We start from the raw sequence: 23,618 nt of genomic DNA, 5'->3' as shown, positions 1-23,618 counted from the left end.
CTTAGTATTTCCTTTTCTGTGCTTCAGCTGGTAACACATTCACATTTTATTAGAATTAGAATGGCTTTATTTTGGGGAATTCTCTGGTAGTCCAGTGGTTAGAACTGCACACTTCCACTGCAGGGGGCATGGGTTCAATCCCTGGTCGGGGAACTAAGATCCCTCCTTCCTGCAGCGGGCCAAAAAAAAAAAAAAAGAATATAAAAGAAAAAAGAAGAATGGCTTAATTTTTAAAGGACATTTTCCACTTTTATAGAATTCCATTTGGCATTTGTTTTCCTTCGTCACCAAAATATAACTGTACTGTCTTCTGACTCTTCTGTTGAGAGGTCAGTTATCAATCTTATGGTTTCTCCTTTGAAAATAATGTTTCTTTTTTTCTCTGGCTGTTTAAAAAAGTTTGTCTTTGGTTTTCTATAGTTGTATTCTGATGTACTTAGGTGTTGTTTTCTTTGTCTTTATTCTGCTTAGGGTTTGCAGCAGTTCTTGACTCTGTGGCATTATGTCTTTCATTGGTGTCTTAGTCAATTCTGGCTGTTATAACAAAATACCATGGACAGGGTTGCTTAAACAACAGCCATTCATTTCTCACAGTCTGGAGACTGGGAAGTTCAAAATCAAGGTACCCACCTCCAAATACAATCACATTAGGGATTAGGGCTTCAACATATGAATATAGAGGGAACACAGCCATTCGGTCCATAGCAGCTAGTTTTGGAAAATCATGGCCTCAAGGATTGCTTCTGCTCCATACTTTATATTCTCTCCTTCTAGGACTCCAATTACACACATGCTAAACCTTCTTACCATGGTTCATATCTCTCTTATGATCATCTTTATTTTATAATTCAATATTTTTTCTTCTCCCTACATCAGCCTGCATATTTTATCCTAATTTGAGTTCACTAATCCTATTTTCTATTTTTTCTAATTTGAAAGGATACCAATCTACTGAGTTCTTAATTATTTAAATTCACTCTTTTTCAGTTCTAGAATTTTCATTTGCTTCTTGTATAGTTTCTGGTTCTCTGTTTAGATTCTTCGTCTTGTCATCTAACTTACTGAACATATTAAACACCATATTGGAATATCTGTCTTATAACTCCAGTATTTGGATCTCCTGCGGGTCTGTTTCCATTACGTGTTTCTCTCTCCTCCTTCCTCTTTCTCTCTACCTGCCCTTGTCTCTCTGTCTTCATCTCTTTCTGTCTCTCTTCATGTGGTGTTGCCTCCTGGTATATGTAGTAATTTTTGGATGAATGCTTTAGACTTTTCATGAAAAATTTACGATGTAATTTGAGGTTTTTGTGATGTTATACTACATCAAAATCAAGTACTTTTGCTTCTTCCAGGAAGTAAGGGTAGAGGCAGATTGCTTTCATCCAATCAGAGACTGAGCTGGTTTGAAGCTGGAAAGCCATGAACACATCTAGGTCTAGAAGAGTTGGGGAAGAAATGGTGCTATTCGATCCTGGGAGGGCAGTATAATGAGGGGCCATCCAAGGGGACCTATAGAGGGATAAAGTCACTGTCCAAACTACTGGAGGAAAAAAACACCCAAACTTCTCTCTGCTTACCTCTGGTCTCCCACTCATGCTTCTTATTTGGGAGAAATAGCATCTTAACAAGGCAGAGTTTTCCAATCATTAAATGTGATATATGTCTCCATTTATTAGTCTGCTTGAACTATCATAACAAACTACCGTAGACTGGGTGGCTTAAGCAACAGACATTTATTTATCATGAGGCTGAGAAGTCCAAGGGTAAGGTGTCAGCAGGGTCAGGGTCTGGTGAAAGCTCTCATCCTGGCTTTGAGACAACCACTTTCTTTCTGTATCCCCACCTGGTCTTCCCTCTGTTCTTCCACAGGCAGGAGCAGGGGGGAAAGCTCTCATCTCTTTCTTCTTATATGGACATTAATCCTAGTCTTTTTGGATCAGAGTCCCACCCCCACGATCTCATTCTTACAGGCCCCTATCTTCACATACAGTCATGTTAGGGGTTAGGACTACAACATATGAATGGGGTGGGGAGGGTGAGGACACAGTCCAGTCCACAGCAGTCTTCAAAAATTTTTTCTCGACAATGTTTTATAAATTTTATTGCAGAGCTTTTACGCATATAGTTGCTAAATTTATGCTTAAGGATTAAAATTTATTTTTGTATATTGAATTTGTGTTCTGCTACAAGATATTAGTTCCAGCAATGTTTTGTAGATTCTTTAGGAATTCCTATATATACTATTATGACCTCTGTACATAAGGATATGTTTACTTTTTCCTTTCCAAAATTTATATTTTATTTCTTTTTGCCCTATTGTATTTGCTATGATCTCTATTACAATGGTTAATAGTGGTGTTGAGAACAGAAATCCTTGCTTTGCTCTCGATCTTAGGTAGAAAACATTTGACTTTCACAATAAATGTACTGTTAGTGGTAGGTTTCCTGTATATTTGATAAACTTTTTCTTAAATCTTTTTGCTTCTATGTTTTTGAGGGATAATGGTTTTTAACTTTATTTTCCTACAGGAAGGTTTTCTTGTATCGGGAATTTAGCTTCAAGGCTAAGCTGATCTGATAAAAGGAGTTCAGAAATGGAAGTGGTCAATCTTCCTCTTTGTTAGTAAAAAAAAGTCCATGTTATATTGATATCATTTTGATATCTTTAAATATGTTTAAAAGAATTTTCCAGTAAAGATATCTGGTTTTGACATTTTCATTGTACATTGTCTTTTAATTATGAATTCAACCTCTTTATTAGTTATGGGGCAATTGATGTTTTCTATTTCTTCCTGTGTCAGTTTTGGTAGTTTGAATTTTAATGGAATTTCTCTAATCCATGTTAATTAATTTATTGGCATAAAGTTGTTCATAATATTCCCTTGTTTATCTTTTTAATGAGTCTAGGATCTGTGGTGCTGTCCCATCTTTTGGTAATTCTATTTTCTGTTATTTTTCTTAATCAGTCAAGTGGGATGTTCATCAATTTTATTAGTCCCTCCAAAAAGCCAGTTTCTTTTATTTTTTTTTTAAGTGTTTAAGTGGGTCTCAGTGCAATTTATTTTGTTTCCCTTACATGAAAATAGTCCACATTTTAAATGCATAGCTCTCCATTTAAACACATTTGAAATAGAAGCTGGTCCCTGAAATGAATGTTACAGCTTTTCTTTTCTTTAATTTAATTTAATTTAATTTTTAAATTTATTTTTAAAATTTTTTCTACTATTTTTCAAATTCTTTTCCCATTTAGATTATTACAGATTATTGAGCAGAGTTCCCAGTGCTATACAGTAGGTCCTTGTTGGCTATCTGTTTTAAATATAGCAGTGTGTACATGTTAATCCCAAACTCCCACTCTATCCCTTGCCCTCACCCTTCCCCCCTGGTAACTATAAGTTCATTCTCTAAGTCTGTGAGTCTGTTTCTGTTTTGTGAATAAGTTCATTTGTATCATTTTTTTTTTAAAGATTCCACATATAAGAGATATCATAACCCAGTTTCTGATTTCATTGATCTTATCTGGGTTTTATGGAGTTTTAAATTTTATATTTAACTGATTTCCACTCTAAACTCTATTGTTTTCTTCTTTATTCTATATTTCATTATTCTTGTTAATTAATTTTATTAATTTTGTCTGTTTTAATGTGAAAACTTAGATCATTGATTTTATAATTGTTTCTTTTGGAATGGAGTGTTTAAAGCTATAATTTTCTAAAAAGTACTTTAGCCACGTCTCAGAAATTTTAATAAGTTGTATTTTATTATCATTCAGATCAAAAAGCACATTTTAATTTCTGTTGTGTTTTATTCTTTGACCTTCGCATATTTAGATACGTGTTGCTTAATTTCCAAAACTAGGCTATTCCCAGAATTTTTGTTAGTGTTTTCTAATTTTATTTGGGTACAATATAAAATTCAAATTCTATTATATTTTATCTCATTCATTTAAATCTATATTTTGCATGTTTTATAATGCAAATACTGTATTAATCTAGGAGGCATGAATATAACTTATTAAACAAATACCCATTTATTGTATAAGCTTCAAAAATATTTTGTTAAAGGAGTTGTGATCTCTCATGGAGCCCGTTGGAGGAAGAGATGCAGAAGAGCAAGAACTCAGGCAGCTCCATGGGTTTAGGGATAAAATTCACAAACAGAAAGAATACTTTACCAAAGAGATTGAAACTCTAAAAAAGAACCAAACAGAAGTTTGGGAGCTGAAGACCTCAATAAAGGAGATAAAGAATGCATTAAAAGCATTGGAAATAGAGCAGACCAGATGGAAGAATTAGCGAGCTGAAAGATTGAAATCTAGAAATGATATGTGTAGAAGAGGAAAGAGAATTAAGATTTTAAAAAAAGGAGAAATTCTGCAAGACTATCCAACTCTATTAGGAAGTGCAACATTAGGATAATGGGTATCCCAGAAGGAGAATAAAGAAAGACAGGAGCAGAGAGTTTACTTAAAGAAATAATAGCTAAGAACTTCCCAAACCAGGGGAAGGAACTGGATATACAAGTCCATGAATCTAAGAGAACAACTAATTATCTCAATGCGAAAAGACCTTTTCCAAGGCACATTATATTAAAACTATTGAAAGTCAATGACAAAGAAAGAATTTTAAAACAGCCAGGGAAAAAATGATCGTCACCTACAAAGAAAGCTGCCCTTAGGCTACAGCAGATTTCTCAACAGAAACTCTATAGGCCAAGACAGAGTGGAATGACATTCTCAAAATACTGAAAGATAAAAACTGTCAGCCAAGAATACTCTATCCAGGAAAGTTACCCTTCATAAAGGTACCCTTATGAAGGAGAAATAAAGGCTTTCCCAGACAAACAAAAGCTGAGGGAGTTCATCACCACTAGACGTGCTTTACAAGAGATGTTGGAAGGAGTTCTTCTACCCGAAAGGAAAAAGCAAAAGTATACAAAACTTTGAGTAAGGTGATAAATCGACAGACAAAATCAGAAAATTACAACTCTGTATCAGAATATGTTGTTAAGCAATTAATTATAGCATAAAGTTTAAAGGGAAAAAAGCGATAAATATAATTATAGCTACTTCAATTTGGTAACAAACTTACAACATAAATGGGATACTTTGAGACAACAAAAACATAAAAGGGGAAGAAAAAAAGGATGAGATCCATATAGGCAAATGAAAATGAGATGCTATCAGTAGAAAAAGGACGACTTTATCTATGAGATGTTTTATAGAAATCTCATGGTAACCACAAAACATAAATCCAGAGCAGAGAGAGAAAACACTAAAAAAGGGGAAACTGAAAAAAATCATAGAAAATCACCAAATTAAAATGGCAGACAAAAACAGAAGGAAAAAGAATCAATGGAGATATAGAGCAAACAGAAAGGGAAAGAAAAAATGGCAATACTAAGTTCTCATTTCATAATCACCTTAAATATAAATGGATTGAATTCACCAGTCAGAAGGCACAGAGTGGCTGGATGGATTAAAAAACAAGATCGAACTATAGCTCTAAAGACAAACGTAAGCTCAAAGAGAATGGATGAAAGATGATATGCTAAGCAAATGGCAGCCAAAAGAAAGTGGAGGTAGACATACTTATACCAGAGAAGACAGTCTTCAAGCCAAAAAAATGTAACTAGAGACAAAGATGGACATTACATAAGGATCAAGGGGACATTTCATCAAGAAGACATAACTATGATTAGTATATAGGCACCTAGTATAGGATCACCATTACCTCAACGGATAGATCATCCAGATAGAAAGTTAACAAGGAGACAGAGGCCTAAAATGAAACATTAGACAGGATGAACTTCATAGATTTATACAGAACATTCCATCCAAATGCAACAGAATACACATTCCTTTCATGCACACAAGGAGCATTCTTAAGGATAGAGCATATTTTGGGACACAAAACAAGTCCCAATAAATTTAAGAAGATTGAAATTATATCCAGAATCTTTTCTTATCACAAAGTTATGAAACTAGCAGTCAGCTACAAGAAGAAAGCTGGAAAATCACAGAAATGTGCAAACTAAACAACATGCTACTGAACAACTACTGGGTCAAAAAAGAGATCAAAGGATGTGGAGAAAAGGGAACCCTTATGCATTGCTGGTAAGAATGTAAATTGGTGCAGCCACTGTGGAGAACAGTATAGAGGTTTCCCCCCAAAATTAAGACTAGAACTACTACATGATCCAGCTATTCCACTTCTGAGCATTTATTCTAAGATTACAAAACAAAACACTAATTTGAAAAAATACAGGCACCCTGATGTTCATCATAGCATTATTTACAATAGTCAAGATATGGAAAAAATCTAAGTGCCTGTCAACAGAAGAATGTATAAAGGAGATGTGTTTTGAGTACATAGAATAGAATATTCCTCATTCATTTAAAAAGATGAAATTTTGCCATTCATGACTACACGGATTGACCTTGAAGGCATTATGCTAAGTGAAATAAGTAAGATGAAGAAAGACAAATAACATATGATTTCACTCACAAGTGCAATATAAATCAAAGAAACAAACAAAATAAATGAACAAACCAAACAAAAAGAAGCCCAAAGGTACAGAGAACAAGTATTGGTTACCAGAGGGAAAGGGGGTTAGGGGGTCAATTCTATGGTGACACATGGACACTAAATCCTTGGTGGTGAGCATGCAGTCATGTATACAGAAGTCAAAATTTAATACTGTACACACAAAACATATAGTGTTATAAACCAATGAAATAAAAAGTACTTTAATATTACCTGTGAATTTCCATAATACCAGCTATCTATTGACCAGGTAATATCTAAAATAGGTGTCATTTTACTCACAGTAGAATATTTTATGAGACTTTATACACTTTCTGTCACTAGAAACAATAAATTTGAACTTACTTGTGAATTCTCACGCATAGTACCTCGATACTTTCCTTGCGAACAACAGATAAGTTTCTGCTCCTTAAATTAAGGTTACAACAATAATAATTGCCACAATTTATTAAATGTCAATAAAGTTACTGAATGCCAGAAAAAAATATGAGTCAGGACATAGAAAATAAAGATAGTGCATGTTTGGATGCTACTGAAACACAAAGACTAGATAAATAAATACAACTCGGTCCTGGGCTGTATATGAAGAGATGCACCGCCAACAAAATGACACAAAAAGATAAACTACAGGGGTTAGAAAACATATCTGGCAAAGATGAGCCTAAAGAGAGCAAAAAGAGCAGTATTAGAATTCAATTCAAAAAGATTCTGCAACTGAGCTCCTGCATTTAATTCTCAACACAGTGGCTAGAAGGATCATATTAAAGCATAAAACATGTTAGGTCGTTTCTCTGCTCAAAACCTTCCAAGAGTAAATCAATCAATCAATCAATCAATCAATCAATCAATCAATCAATCCTTCCCTCTACTTAAAAAAAAAAACCTTCCAAGAGCTTCCATCACTCTCATCGTGAAAGTGAAAGTCTTTGCGGTGACTCACAAAGACCTACTCAGTCTGACCCCTGTTGCTTTCTGAACCCACAACACCACCCCAACCTCACTGCCTCGGCCCCAGCTGTTCCTTGAAACCAGCAGGCATACCCGTCTTCAAAATCTTCTTCACTTGCTGTTCTTACAGCCTGACATACTCAGATACCCTCTCTCAGTGAAATGTTCCCTGACCAGCCAGTTTGAAGGTGAACCCCACTCACTGACACACAGAATGCCTGTTCTTATTTTTTCCACAGCACTTCTCACTATCCAGCACGCCTCGTATATTTACTATTTTGTTCTGTTTTTGTCTGTTTTCTTCACTGGAACATAAACTCCACAGGCAAGAATTTTGTCATTTTGTTCACTGATATATCCCCAGAGCCTAGAACAATGCCTAGCACATAACAGAAATATTTGTTTAAATCAGAAATCTGTGCAGAGTATGGCACTTCATACAGAAAATAAAGAATAATTTAATTTAATTGAAGACATGTCTTCAGTGAGTTTTTGTATATGTACTGAGTGCTTTCTGTGTGCTAAACATGGTTGCATATATTCTCTCACTCACTTAATCCTGACAGAGCCTGTGAAATCGACATTACTATTATTTTCCCTATTTTACGAATGAGTGAACTGAAACATAGAGAGATGGTGTGACTTCCTCATTACCAGAGCAGGAAGGTGGGACAGTCCACCCCCAGTTCTGTTCTTTTCATCGTGTTCAGTGTTCAGTGACATGCTGTGACCTACACAGAATCAAGATAAGAAAAATGTTTGACTTTTACACAGACAAGAGCAATGAGAGACACACCATCAGACAGCCTGTGTGAAAGCATCTCAAGGTGTAGGAACTGTATAATGTAATGCAGCTGATGTGGTTGAATTACATTCACATTTATACGTCTGTATCTCTGTAGGAACAAAATTTATCTCGCTGGCTTTGTATGCAGCTGAAAGCCCCTAAAAGATTTTATATGTATGATTAGTAAAGTGATGATGATGGTAATGATTAGTTATTAGTAATAATTAGGCATTATCATGTTATTAGTGCCTCATAAGCACTTACTCTCTGTCAGGCTCTGTGCTGACCAATTCAGATAAATTATGTCATTAATGCCCAAAACATCTCAGTGAGTTAGGAGCTGTTAGTATCCTCAGTTTACTGATGACGGCACTGATTCAGGGAGGGGGCCTGAGTAAATAGCAAATAAGTGGTGGATCTGAGATTAGAACCTGTGCTGTTTAACTCTAGACACATAGTCTTCTTTGAAGGTCTGCCATGTGACGAAGGATTATCCAGTAAATCATGTTGAGATAGTTAGCTATGAGGGAAAAAAAAAACCACTTTAGATCCCTATCTCTTGTCACATATCAGAGTAAATTCTGAGGGACCAAGGAGTTAATTGTAAAATGTTCAACCATATAAATAGTCAATAAAAATAAAAGCAAATATTTATCAAAGCATTTTCTGGGCTAAAGTACAAGAGAAGAATTACCAAGGAAGAGCACAATAGATTAGACTGTAAAAAATGAAAAACCATTTTATTGACAAAGAGAAAAATAATTGAAATGACAAGTAACAATATGAAAACTCTTTCTCTCAAAGAGTTAAATCAATTAAAACGGGTAGGAAAATAGTATTAATTTAATTGATAAACACGCAAAAGGCTGGGGCAGTTAATATCCTAATGAACATCTGGAAAACACTGGGAAAAACGTTCATTCTCATTAGTAAAATTGAAATGAACAGAAGGGATAAAATTATCAATAAATGGCAGTAAATGATCATGGTATGCCAGTCTACTTTTAATCATATATTATGAGTATAGTTGAGAGGTAAATATACCACTAGACATCAAACCGCATATACCTGTCTATGTGACTATGTATATGTGGATAAAAATGAAATAAAAAGAAGAAAGCATTATATCAATATCAAAAATAAGAATCCTCTGCAAGTATATTCTTTCCCAACTGCAAGTCTATTCATGAGAGACAAAGTACAACTGAGCATCTAAGTTCAGGGCTAGTAAACGCTGCTCCCAGCCGTATACTTTTGCTGTGACAGAGGATAAGGTTCATTTAGACACCCCTCTGTCCTTCCACCTAATCATTAGTTCATTTCCTCCACCAGGCACATCTGCAACTTGAAATAATACAGTTCTTATCCACCATAGAGCTGAGTGGTGGGCTTAGATTATGCATGATATTCTAGGGGGCAATACATTGTTCCACTTGGTGAAGAGTGTTCCTACCTTCAGATGCAAATGGGTTCTTCTTTTAGCCAGCTAAGTTTCTTTATGTAAACTACACTGTGCATTCCATGAGGTCCTTTGTTGCGGTTGCTGTTGTTTTCTCAGATATTTTATTCTCACTCCTGAAATCCCCATTCCAGGAGCCTCATCCTCTTGCTCCAAGTTTTGTTTTGTTTTTTTTAACATCTTTATTGGAGTATAATTGCTTTACAATGGTGTGTTAGTTTCTGCTGTATAACAAAGTGAATCAGCTATACATATGCATATATCCCCATATCTCCTCCCTCTTGCATCTCCCTCCCACCCTCCCTATCCCACCCCTCTAGGTGGTCACAAAGCACTATTGCTCCAAGATTCTTTTTAAGCTTCCAGAAGGGGCTGTTCATGCTGGGACTTCCCTTAACTGCTCTTTCTGCAAACGACCATTTGCTCTTAGATCCCATTTCCTCCTCTTTCTTGGAAGACTTTGTTTTGCTAAGGAAGGCTATGTGAGTGGTAAATTTTCCAAGTTCTTCCAAATGCTGAAAATACTGCTTATTGCTTTTACACTTGATTGATGAATTGCTTATCTATAGAATTGCAGGCTCCAATGTTTTCCCCAAAAACATTGAAGGTATTTCTCCCTGTCTTCAAACATTCAATATTGCTGATGAGAAATCTGATCTATTCTAGTTGAAAGGGATCTGACTTTTTCTTTCTGGAAGCTTTTAGGATCTTCTCTTTATCTTTGGTGTATTGAAATTTTATAGCAATGTTGTCTCTTTGTGGTTTCTTTTTCCGTTCTTTTTGTTAAAATGCAGTGACTTTTTCCACTCTGGGAATTTGCCTCCTATTATTTTTGCAAAATTCATTCTCTGCTATGTTCTGTTCTCTCCTTTTGGAACTAGCTGGACTTTGTCTCATATTTTTTTATCTCTGGACTTTTTAATAAATTCCTTCTTTGAAATTCGTTTTTTGTTGTTGACAATCTTAGTATTGTTTTTCAAGAGCTCTTTTTGTTCTGGTATCTGAACACTAATTAGAGACCATTTTAAGTTTTCTTTTCTATTCTTGGAATTATCTCTTACTTTTCCAAAATCAGTTCTCCTTCACATTTATCTTGGCCTTTCTCTTTAATGCTCTAGGTTTTGTATTTGTTTTTAATGATTTATTAACTATCCATAGGGGGGAAAAGGCACAAAGACAAAAACAAGGCATTAGAAAGGTTGATTGGGACTTCTTAGGGTGTGCTTGTATGTGCTTATGTGGAGGTGTTTTTGAATGGACAGTTATGACTTTCTTAGATGCCTTTTGGCTATTATTTAGGTGAGATCTCATAATGTTATCTTAAATCTGAAACATTGATGAGAGTGAGAGTACACGGTCTGGGGGCATTATTAAATCATCAGATCTTAAAATCCAGAGCTGATATTGTCAGGTTTTTGGTTACAATTTGTCAAAACCCTTTTGGGAGGCTATTTTGCAAAATAGACAAAGAATCCTAAACTATTGTATAGTGCTTGTAGCAGAAGAACCTTAAAAGCACTCTAAAATTTTACCCAGTAATTTGATTTTTCTGATACATCCTAAAAAATAAATGACTTTAAATAGGAAAACAGTTTGATCAACACTTTTTTACTGCAGAGTGCTGTATTAATGTGAAAGAATGTAAGCAGTTTAAGGGTTAGACTAATAGTATACAGTGTCTATAGAATATTTTGTAATATTAAAATGTTTTAGAAACATTTAGAATCCATAGAAATATTTATGCTGTAATATTAAGTGAGTAAATAGAATGCCAAGTTACAGTGGAATTTGTTTTAAATTTGCATAGAAAAACTAAACTGAAATCTTAATAGTGGGACAGTGGGATTGGGGTGCTTTACTCTTTAAAAAGAAGCAATTTATATCATATTTTATATTTCAGAAATCCGTATTATGTATTTAATAAAATTCCAAAAGGAAAAAATAAACCTATGAAATAGCAACAACAATAACAAAAGACTAGGAGAAACACACACACACACACACAGACATACACACACACACACACACACTCACACAGACACACACACACACACACACACACATCAAAACAAGCACCAAAGAGAACTCACTCATTTTCATCTCCTCTGTCATCAACTATTTTCCACTATCTCATCTACTATGAGACAGTGGAAACCTATCTCACACACATAACTGTGTTGTTTCTCAGCAACGAATTAGCTCATTTTTATACATGTCTGCAATGTTTGATACGAAATGTGTTGAAAGGTATGACTAATATTCTATTGTAATCTCATATATTTTTTTACATCTCATATAAGCAATTTCTTTTTCATTTGTAAACTTTGTGGCAAGACTAATTTATATGACTAATAATGGATAGTGGGAGATAGTATTTCAATAAAAATATTTTAACTTTTTTACAGTTAATTTTGCTTTCAAATTGGCAGATAGGTTGAGCACACTTATAATTAATTTTTAAATACAAATCTAAAAATATTACGGTGCACAAAAAAATAATACATAGGAAAATTTGGAATTAAACAATAGTTTTCCTAAGTGTTAAAATTCTACCAAAATTCATGAAATATCACAGATTTAAAAGAATGAATAATATTAAATGTATTAATTAAAACAGCTGCTTCTACTTAACTACTAATTGTAACCTTTTGAATAAATTAAAAATGAAATCAAGTGAATTGTAAAATTTAACTAAAATTTAATTTAATTTAATTACAATTTAATTGTAATTTTAACTTATTAAAATAAATAATAACTATATTTTGCTTGCTTTTATCAATCCTGTAGCACATATTCAAAACTTGTAACATATTCAAAACATGGAACCTGCAAAAATCTGGCAATTACTTTCTATTGATCCATTTTTATAGCACTTAAAAATGTGAAACAATCAAGCTAAGATTGTGATAACTTTCTAGAAAATATGCAGATGTGCATATTTTCTGCTTTTTTCTGCCTCTTTATTCAGCTTAATTCCATTTTGGAACTTTTGTAATAATTGTAAATTTTGTTGTGTTCTGTATGGTTTTGAAGGAAATTCATATTTATCCTAAATACACTTTAATATTTTTGTAGAAAAGGACTTAATTTGATAATGAGTAGTATTTTACTTATTCTTAGTGTAATAAATAAAAATTTAATGTCTACTTAGTTTCTGTAAAATAGTCAAAGTTTCATACCAATCTCCTTGAACTCCATGAATTCAGACCTTCTCATCACTGTCTTGTCAACCAAAGAGTCAGCCAAAGAGGAAGCACATCACCTGTCCCCATCCAGGGTCTGGGCGGAGGAGACTCAGTGTCACTGTTGATGGAAGTTCTGGTCCTAGGGTATCGCCATCTTTGATACGTCCACTTTCAATCAATCAGGACTTCTGAGGGACCTTATTAATGACATCTAAGAGATGGTGGTATTAATACATTGTGCACAGTATAGCCATATTCGGCAAGCATGTTAAATTGAAGTTCCATTCCACAGATCCTGTATTCTGATACAGGCGTATACAATGCATTGTTCATCTTATTAAATGGGAAGTCTGTGATCTAATACATTGTGCAGATGCTATAATTAACTGCTTTTGTGGACCGAGTTGTCTTCGTTTCATAACCCGAGGAAGTGTAGAGGAATGAGTTAAGCATAATCAATCGTAAACATTTTATAGCAAATATCTCTGCTGGTCTTAGTTTTCAAAATTCATTTGAATTTTCTTGCTTGGAAGGGAGCAGTTCTTAACAGTTCATCTGCAATATTTTCCTTTTTAAAAATATATTTTCTCCGTCTTTTTCTTATTCTCACTTTAGCTTTTATTTTGTCTTGTAAACAATAACAAGTGATAGTTTTCTTTGTATCCATCTGAATGTTTTCAGTAGTACATTTTCTTCTTTTTTGCCAACTAAACAATGCTTCTTCTTTTCCTCTTTTATATTGTTTCTCACTTAATGTGTCTAGGATTTATTCATCCTTACGTGATATGTTTGCACAATTGTTGACTGAGTCAGTATTAGTGAAAATGAGGACCTAGAGTTTGGTAATCAGCCTTTCCCGGAGGTGCTGTTTCTGAAATGCAAAGGAAAAACTGAAGTGCGATCCGAGAAAAGTCACTGAGGCGGGCGTTGCTGTTATTATTGTATTATTCATTATCTCTGTTACCATGATTGTCCCCATTATTACATTCGTTGTAAGTGTCAGCACGAGGAGAGCAGCTATACAGATTTACTTTAAGTGGTGATAACATCTTATAAGTTATCAGCAGATGTGTTTCCAAATGATGGCTCCGAAATAGCTCTTCTAGCTGAGGTTAGTTGGTTGCTGGTAAACTAGAGAGAATATACAGCCTGACCTTTTCTTTTGTGCCTACCTTTCCTTGTTTGTTCCACGTGAATATCTTGTCATATTGATTTTAATAATGGATGGTTTTTGAGAAGATAGATCCCTCTAAATCCTATGACACACTGAGGTTTATGTACATAAATAAATTCTATGGTGCCCTACAACATTTTTCTAATCAATCGACTACCCTGCTTAGACCATTTTTACTAAGCTATTTTAAATGAAACTTCAAAGTCAGTCATTCAAAATGTGATGGATATGTGGTAATATGCAACTCAGAATCATAGTGTTATAAATGCCAAGCAAAACTCTGTCCTGGTTACCAGAATTCTATGATTTCAGATAATTCTCAGTCCAGGCATTCATATACTTGACGGTGACCTGTGCAAAGATCATTTTCATGAGAAATGTACAAGGATAAATATAAAGATGACAGCCATTCTTTCTTCCTTAAGGGATATTTTAGTGTGATGAAAATAAATAATTTCCAAATAGCACAGAAAATTTATATCGTTCTCTCTTCTTCAAATAGGTGATGTGGGTATGCAATTTGTGTCGAAAGCAACAAGAAATCTTAACCAAATCTGGGGCGTGGTTCTTCGGAAGCGGCCCTCAGCAGCCAAGTCAGGATGGAACCCTCAGCGATACAGCTACAGGCGCTGGTTCTGAGGCCCCGAGAGAAAAGAAATCCCGGCTGCAGGAGCGATCTAGGTCTCAGACCCCCCTGAGCACAGCCGCTGCCTCTTCCCAGGACCAGGTTCCCCACGGCGTGCCGCCCGACAGGAGCAAGGGGGCCGAGCCCTCGCAGCAAGGCGGGAGGCCTGAGCAGAAGCAGGTTTCTTTCAGGTCCAGAAGTGAGCCTCCCAGAGACAGGTAAGAGGCCATCAGCCCTTAAGCAAAAGGCAAAGTCTTAGATGGAGAGCAAAGCCATCTGCAAGAATTTAACTGCTAGGATATGTGGAAGGGGTACTTCTCAGGCCCGTGAGGAAGGCAACATTGGGCCTGGGCTGTCTCTGTCTAGAACGTATCCTTCCTTAGGAGACCTTTGCTGAGAAGCTTGTCTTTCATGCACGGATGTAAACAAGTCATCTGACTCAGTCACTCACCTGCACTACTAACTTCCAACCCTGAACTGAGAACAGCTCTTGGACCATTTATTTTCTGTTTGAGTGAGTCCTGTAGTTGAAAGTGTGCTCTGAGAGAAGAGGGTGGGGAACTGACCCACTGGAGGGTGTGTGGGTGCATCAGCAAAGCCTTCCTAGAGGACATTTCTTTTACGCTGAACTTTCAAGGTGACTAGAGATGAGCCAGGTGAAGGGTGGGAAGGGTGCTCCAGGTAAGGGTGCTGGCGCCTGGCCGGAAGGAACAAGGCCGGTGGGACAACCCAAAAGATGCTATGGGCTACAGGGTGAGTGGCAGAGAGGGGGAGCGAGTGGGGAAGAGGTGACTGGTAAGGTCTGAGTGCCCAGGTCACACTGGGCCTTTTAGCCAGGTTAAATTTCATAGACTTTATCTTAGAAATAATGGAAAGCCTCGGAGGATTGTAAGCCTGGGCTAACATGATCAGATTATTTATTTCAATTTGTCGATTGAGTCATTCATTCAAAACAGTGGCTTTACGACCAGACAGGACGCTGTGCACTAGGCGACAGTGCTGACGTGGAGGACGTGGCCCTTTTCTTCCCGAGGCTGTGAGTTTGGGGGCCCTGACGGTTAGCACCAGGCGTGGCTGCTTTTTGTCTGTGTGACCCTTATTTATTCCACTGGGTGGGAGGGTAGGATCCAAGGAAGGCTTCTGCTATCTTTTTCAAACAAAACCCACACAGTTAAGATCAAAGACTTCAAAGCTGAACAGGTCTGGATTCCAGGCCTGGCTCTGCCACGAGGGGTCACAGGCACCTTGCAGGGGCTGAATGAGCACATGTGCTCAGCAGCTGGCCCTTGGGTGGCCTCCAGTGAAGGCAGCCAGTAGCCGCCGTGTGTTTACCATCAGTGAACACTGCCAGGAGCCAGAGGGCATAAAGATGCTTCGTACAGGGTCCCTTTTCTCACAGATCCTGGGGAAGAGACCACACCATCTCTGAGAGAAGACAGAGCCCCAGGCAGTGAACTGGCCCAGGAAGGTGATGCGATCAGAGCTAGAAAATACAAACACGAGTGCTTTGGGAGCCACAGGAAAGAGGAGTGTCTTCTGAATTAAGGTTTATAGGACACCCAGGAAATGTGTGGTGGGCAGACGGAACAGGAAAGGCCATGACAGGAAGGATACAAGAGCCACCTCAGTGATGGCAGGACTCCCAGAACTGCTGACAAACTGTTATGAGTTAAGGGGAGATGAAGATATCGAAGGGGCAGTTCAGGATTGCTCAGAAAAAATGATCTCCTTTAAAGAAGAGGAAGAATTTGGGGCTGTAAAATTTCTAAAGAGAAAATATGAGTCCTGTCTCTGATAGAGGGTGAAAAATTACAAAGAATTTAAGAGTAAGGACCAGGAAGAGGCTTTCTGATGCAATTTGAAAAAGACTGATAAGGGCAAATAGCCTTTCTGATTATATAAATACTTAAGAAAACAATGAGGACGTGGGGTTGGAGGAAAAGGCAAGGAGAGCCAGGTACCAGTCAGGGTTGGCCTGCTTCAGAGAGAGAAGGAAGACAGAAGGAATGGCCGTCTGTTTAAACTACTGAAGAACTCTTGATCCTATTTTGTACACTCCTCAGGAGCTAGTGGGAATGGAACAATTAAGGTAGAGGTGAGAAAAGGCCTATTCAGCGAAGCAAAGAATCAGAGAGACTGGCGAAGTTCCATTTGCATAATACTCTATCTTTTCATAAAGCATTTTCACAGATGGTGTCTCCTTTAATCCTCACACAAACTCTGCAAGGTGAGTGTCATTTATCAGCATTTCAGAAGAAAAAAAAGAAAAAGTAAACTGACTCAATAGAAACTTCCAACAAGCACAGCAATGCCTTAATGAGCTACTAAAAGTTTGCAGTGCATTCATCACTCTTATGAAAACTCTATTTGATAATGATGGACTGTATTCACAGTAGACCCCTTACACTGGAAAACAGCAGTGCTACGTTTGCAATTTCTCCCTCCCTGAAAACCCCTTCCACTTCAAAGGGCCGAGTGATCGAAATGCCTCAAGCAGCATCGGCCATGCTTCTATTTTGCTTTTTTGTGCCACTGGAAACCCTTTGCCCTTTCTTTCCATCATCACCAGACCCTCCTCAAACTGACCCCACAGCTTAACAACTACTACTTTGGAAAACCACAATAGAAACTGCCCTACTTTTTCCCATCTTGTATATTATTCTCAAATTTTGTTCATGAAGTCTGCTTTTGGACTTCCAATCAAACAATGTTCTCTCCAGAAAGCCCTCTCTATGGACCTCGGGATTCCAAAAAGAGCCTTGGTTGCCCCCCATTTTAGTTGCATAGTACAGCAGAAAGTGCCTGAATGCTTAGCTGAGGTATCCCCTTTTTGTAACTTCTGGGGTCGATGCTGGAACTTTCCCAAATCAGATGAACTCCAGTGTAGAGAAGGGCTGGAAGGGGTATCTTAAACAGTACAGCTTAAAGATTCAGACTGCCAAACCCTCTTCCGTTACTTTATCCTTGCCAGTGCCTCCCAGAGGATGGAGAGAAAAGTAGGACACAAAACGGGTTTCTTTTTTCACATTCTTTTCCATTAGAGTTTATTACAGGTTATTGAATACAGTTCCCTGTGCTATACATTTTGGACTGTTTTCTGAAATGAGGGAGAAGGCCAGGGATGGGGGGAGGGAGGAAAAATGAACAATTATTTCAAAAATTTCAAGATTTCTATTATATTTGCCTGGGGAAGGTAAAATGAAGGCTAAGGTTCAGCCATTTATTTTTCCTAACCGTCTCCCTAAAAAGTGGTGGGGTGCACATAATCTCATAAAAAGTACTTTCGTTCTACTATTGAAGAAGTGCTGTTAGAGTTGATTTCTGAAACGGGCACACTTGGATTCGCGTTTCTTTAAAAGTTTCAGTTATAATAAGAGATTGTTAATACATGTTGCCCAAATATATATCATGTATATATTTCGTTTTGAACTGATACGTATTACCGTTTGCTCCTCGATTATTACCTATATTATTTTTATCGAGAACATTTTAAAGTCTTTGATTCACAAAGGTTCATAAAACTTGTTCATTTACTGAATTAATTTATTGATTTTTAAAATGATGTAGTTAATTTATAGAGATTTTAAAATCTGAAAGCCAGTTGTGAAGGCCCAGAATATGCTGAGGCAAAGGAGCCTTATTTAGAAAGCTACTCAGATATACAGGTTTGATGTAGTTCTTTTATCACCTCGCTTTTTAATTAGACATCGAAGTATAAATAATTATTTCCAAGGATGCTTCTGGGGTCTGGTCTTCGCCTTGAGTTTTACACACTGCTCTCCTTCTCGACGTTCCCTTGTGCATCACAGGAAGAAGACCCCGGGGCTCGCCGAGCAGAATGGCAAAGGCGCCCCGAAGGGCGAGCGGAAACGCGCGCCCAGGTCCTCTGCGCAGCCCGCGGAGGGGCCCACGGAAGAACGGGAGCGCAAGGAAAGGCGGGAAAGCCGAAGGCTCGAGAAAGGCCGGTCCCAGGACTACCCCGACGTGCCAGAGAAACGCGAGAACGGCCCGGCGGTGGAGGCCGAGAAGCAGAGGAAGGAGGAGGAGTTCCAGACCCGGTACCGCAGCGACCCGAACCTGGCGCGGTACCCGGTCAAGCCGCCGCCCGAGGAGCAGCAGATGCGCATGCACGCGCGGGTGTCCCGCGCCAGGCACGAGCGGCGCCACAGCGACGTGGCCCTGCCGCGCACCGAGGCGGCAGCTGGGCCCGAGGGCAGGCCCGGCCCGCGCGCGCCCCACGCCGCCCGGGGCTCGCCGCCCGCCTCGCCGCGCGCCTACTCGGCCGAGAGGACCGCGGAGGCCCGGGCGCCGGGCGCCCAGCCGCTCGCCGAGCCCAGCCCGCCGGCGCCCCGGCCCGGCCCGGGCCCCGCCGACGCCCCGGAGCCCAGGGCCCCGGAGCCGCTCCGGAAGCAGAGCCGCCTGGACCCCGGCGCGGCCGTCCTCGTGCGCAAGGCCAAGCGCGAGAAGGTGGAGACCATGCTGCGCAACGACTCGCTCAGCTCCGACCAGTCCGAGTCCGTGCGGCCGTCTCCGCCCAAGCCGCATCGCGCCAAGAGGGGCGGCAAGCGGCGCCAGATGTCGGTGAGCAGCTCGGAGGAGGAGGGCGTGTCCACGCCGGAGTACACGAGCTGCGAGGACGTGGAGCTGGAGAGCGAGAGCGTCAGCGAGAAGGGTGAGCGGCGCCGCGCGGGTTCGCGCGCGTGCGGGGCTGGAAGCGCGGGTGTGGGGATCCGAGGTGAGCGCGCGGAGCTGGGGGCGCGTGTACCGGGATCCGAGGCGCGCGTGCGGGCCTGGGGTAGCGTGTGCCGGGTAGGCGCGAGCGGGGGGCTCGGGGGCGCGTGTGCCGGGATCCGAGGCGCGCGTGCGGGCCTGGGGGAGTGTGTGCCGGGATCCGAGGCGCGCGTGCGGGCCTGGGGGAGTGTGTGCCGGGATCCTAGGCGCGAGCGGGGGGCTCGGGGGCGCGTGTGCCGGGATCCAGGCGCGCGTGCGGGGCTCGGGGGCGCGTGTGCCGGGATCCGAGGCGCGCGTGCGGGCCTGGGGGAGTGTGTGCCGGGATCCAGGCGCGCGTGCGGGCCTGGGGGAGTGTGTGCCGGGATCCTAGGCGCGAGCGGGGGGCTCGGGGGCGCGTGTGCCGGGATCCGAGGCGCGCGTGCGGGGGGCTCGGGGGCGCGTGTGCCGGGATCCAGGCGCGCGTGCGGGCCTGGGGGAGTGTGTGCCGGGATCCTAGGCGCGAGCGGGGGGCTCGGGGGCGCGTGTGCCGGGATCCGAGGCGCGCGTTCGGGTCTGGGGGCGTGTGTGCTGGGATTCTAGGCGCGAGCGGGGGGCTCGGGGGCGCGTGTGCCGAGATGCTAGGCGCGAGCCGGGGGCTCGGGGGCGCGTGTGACGGGATCCGAGGCGCGCGTATGGGGCTCGGGGGCGCGTGTGCCGGGATCCGAAGCGCGAGTGGGGGGCTCGGGGGCGCGTGTGCCGGGATGGCAGGTGCGCGCGTGCAAGATTTAGAAGCGCGGCTGGTAATGTCCAACACGGTGACTGTGACTGTACCTAACGCTGCTCTACGGTATATTAGAAACTGCTGAGAAAGTAAATCCTGAAAGTTTTCGTCACAAGAAAATTTTTTTTGTAAGTGGATGAGGGCATGGATTTAGTTAAACTTACTGTGGTAGTCAATTTGGCATTCTATGTATGTCAAGTCGTTAGGGGTCCACCTTAAACTTCCACGGACCTATGCGTCAATTATGTCTCAGTAACAGTGGGGGAGAAAAGTGGGACCATATATATATTATATATATATATACTATATATATATATATATATATATACTACATATATATTATATATATATATTTTTTTTCGGAAATGGGATTTAAAAAACGTAACCACATGCGCCAAATTGGGGTTACAAGAGTTCTTCGTCATTTTGGTTGCTGTCATTCTGGGAAATTCAGTACACAGTCTTGTGTTTTTAAGTTATTATTCGGGGGTGGGTTTTTTAAAAATTATTTATTTATTTATCTATGGCAGTGTTGGGTCTTCGTTTCTGTGCGAGGGCCTTCTCTAGTTGCGGCGAGCGGGGGCCACTCTTCATCGGGGTGCGCGGGCCTCTCACTGTCGCGGCCTCTCTTGTCGCGGAGCACAAGCTCCAGACGCGCAGTAATTGTGGCTCACGGGCCCAGTTGCTCTGCGGTATGTGGGATCTTCCCAGACCAGGGCTCGAACCCGTGTCGCCTGCATTGGCAGGCAAATTCTCAACCACTGGCCACCAGGGAAGCCCCCGGAAGTGGGTTTATTTGGCTGACAAAAGGACGTGTACCTTCTTTTACACTTCAGTGGTGTAATGCTCCAGTCACAGAGGTAGCGTTTTTCAAGTTTCAAATGAATCTTTCTTACAATTTGTGAACAAGTTACAAAGTTTCTATCATGCAGATGTTATATATCGTGTTTTGGTAGTAACTTTGGAGTACAGATTTCATTTTACCTATTACAGTCCAAAAGATTTTGGAACATTTCATGATGGGCTGACTTTTTTTTTTTCTGTCTAAACCTGCACTGTACAATACCATAGCTATATGTAGGTATTTAAATTAATTAAATAAAATTAAAAATTCAATTCCCCACTCCCACTAGTGCTCAAGAGCAATCATTCCAGAAAATGCCTTTAAGTAGCACTGGTCTAGAAAATACTTCAATTTAATGTTAAAATCACACGTTTGTTTTGAAGATTCTCCTCATTTTGCTGCTGTTCACTTAGATTTAAACTGGCCACAGCAGTATATTCAGTGGTTGTGGTTATCGTCTGTGTTGTAGTGCTGGGGTTCTTGGTGTTTTTCTTAACGAACTCATATGTTGAGATGACTGACTATTTTTACAGTCTTTGGCTTGCTTTAGAATCGGTAAATTACACAGTTAATATTATGTTTTATAAACAGAATCACTTCCTCATCTTCTCTGCCTGCAAACTGCGTGCATGTGGTTCCACCCTCTCTCCCTCCGTTCTGTTCTCTTTTTCTGTCTCTTTCTTTCTATATATATGTGTGTGTGTATATATATATGTACACACATATATATCCCCCAACAATCTTATACTATATTTGGGAACAATTAAGAAAGCTCACTCTGTCGCTATTATTACTGCAACTCAAGTGGAAATAGCTGTCTTTGGAATGCATGCGTGTCTGGGGTGAGTTTGGTTTTTTTCATCTCCCCTTCTCATCATGGACGTTTGTAAGTTGCATATGGTCTATAGGTTTTTTAAAAGTCAGATGGTGAGTAGCTTCTCGCTGCCTTTCATGGCTTAGTATTGTTTTGTGAACACGTATTTTTTCCCCTTAAGTCGTAAGGTAAGTGTGAAGTAAAAATGTAAGTGGATATGCTTAATGGGTGTGCAGATAACCCCCGATGGGGATGGTATAGGTATAGTTATATACGTGTATTTTCCCACTTCTTAAAGGAAGGGTCTACACCAGCTCCTCTTGAATATGTGTAATAAGTCACAAGACACATGGAATTAGAATTGAAATTCAAAATTATTCACGGTAACAACAGATTATGAAAAAAACATGACTGGTGGTGTGGGTGAGTGGAGAGATGGGGCTGGTGTGATGTGAAGCACATACTACCTCTAGCCGCTGTCTCCCTTTCTTGGGAATTCTCATTCCGGGCACTTGGGTGACCGCTTGGGGTTTATACACCTCTGAAGCTGGGGTTCAGTCTTCCCCTCCGGAAACATAGGAACCATCATCTGATACAGACTGCCCTGTTTTCTCTTCATTTATAAATAATCTCATTCTGAATGTCTATGAATGTAGCATAGACGTTTTCCTATTTCAGCCTTCGTTAGAAATTCTACCATCTGTAATATTTACTAATGACTTTACTGCCAAGCCCCACCATTGACAACTAAGGGCTCCCTTGGGGACCAGCCATGATCATCTCCAGCACCCTGTGACCCTGCACAAGTTTTGTAACCTCCTTAAGTCTCCATGTTCTCATTGGCACAGTGGAGATAAGAGTTGCTACTTGGTCAGGTTACTGAGTGGTTTGAATGAGCTCATGCATCTATAACAAGATGCTAAGCTAGCATTCTTCCCGTCCTGCTGTGCCTGTGGCATGTCCGCCATAGATCTAATACTGCGGTGAAGCTGAGATCGCCACCCACGTGTAAATATACAAGGAACAGGTAAAAGAACCCGTTTTATATCTTACAGGCTCCGGTGAATTTCCCTGATCACTCTTCTTATACGAAGAGTGATCAGGGGAAGAGATGTCTTCCCAGGAGAGAACGGATGCTGTGCTGTGACCTTCAGGGTCAGGGAAGGTTATCCCCATGGAGTAAATATCAAGAGCAGTGGGAGAGAAAAGCTGCATTTCACCTATATCCCGTGCATTTGCTTGTTCGCGCTACCAATTACACGTATAAAGTAAATATTTAACACGTGCCTGGCTCCCTTAATCTGTTTGGGCTGCTGTAACAAAAGCCCACAGACTAGGTAGCTTATACACAACAGAACTTTAATTTCTCACAGTCCCAGAGGCTGGGAAGTCTAAGGTCCAGGCTCCAGCATGGTCTTGTTCTGGTGAAGGCCCTCTTCCTGACTCAGGTGAAGTCAGCACCTTCGTGCTGCGCCCTCACATGGGGGAAGGGGCTGGGGAGCTCTGGGGGGTCTCTTTTATAAGGGCACTAATCCCATTCATGAGGGCTTCACCCTTGTGACCTAAGCACCTCTCAAAGGCCCCACCTCTTAATGCAATCATTTTGGGGGGGCTTAAGATTTAAACACATGAATTTTGAGGGGACGCAAACATTCAGACCATAGCACTGGCACAAGGCATCTACTTAATATGTGTGCACTATTCTCACCATTTACATTTTTATCCTTATCATTATGCTGAGTTGGT

General features: G+C 40.3%; 1 protein-coding gene across 7 annotated transcripts in view; it reads left to right on the top strand.

Annotated features, from left to right (window-relative positions):
- The window catches only part of RIMS1 (regulating synaptic membrane exocytosis 1), a 472,918-nt gene that overhangs the window by 238,391 nt on the left and 210,909 nt on the right, over positions 1 to 23,618 (top strand). For all 7 annotated transcript variants that reach the window (XM_059941806.1, XM_059941803.1, XM_059941808.1 and 4 more), the window contains 2 exons: positions 14,601 to 14,941; positions 18,533 to 19,395. In XM_059941806.1, coding sequence (XP_059797789.1) covers positions 14,601 to 14,941; positions 18,533 to 19,395 — 1,204 coding nt within the window. The remainder of the gene's footprint in view (positions 1 to 14,600; positions 14,942 to 18,532; positions 19,396 to 23,618) is intronic.

This window comes from Balaenoptera ricei, chromosome 12 (genome assembly GCF_028023285.1).
Source record: "Balaenoptera ricei isolate mBalRic1 chromosome 12, mBalRic1.hap2, whole genome shotgun sequence".
NCBI lineage: Eukaryota > Metazoa > Chordata > Mammalia > Artiodactyla > Balaenopteridae > Balaenoptera > Balaenoptera ricei.
This window is presented reverse-complemented; position numbering and strand designations above follow the sequence as displayed.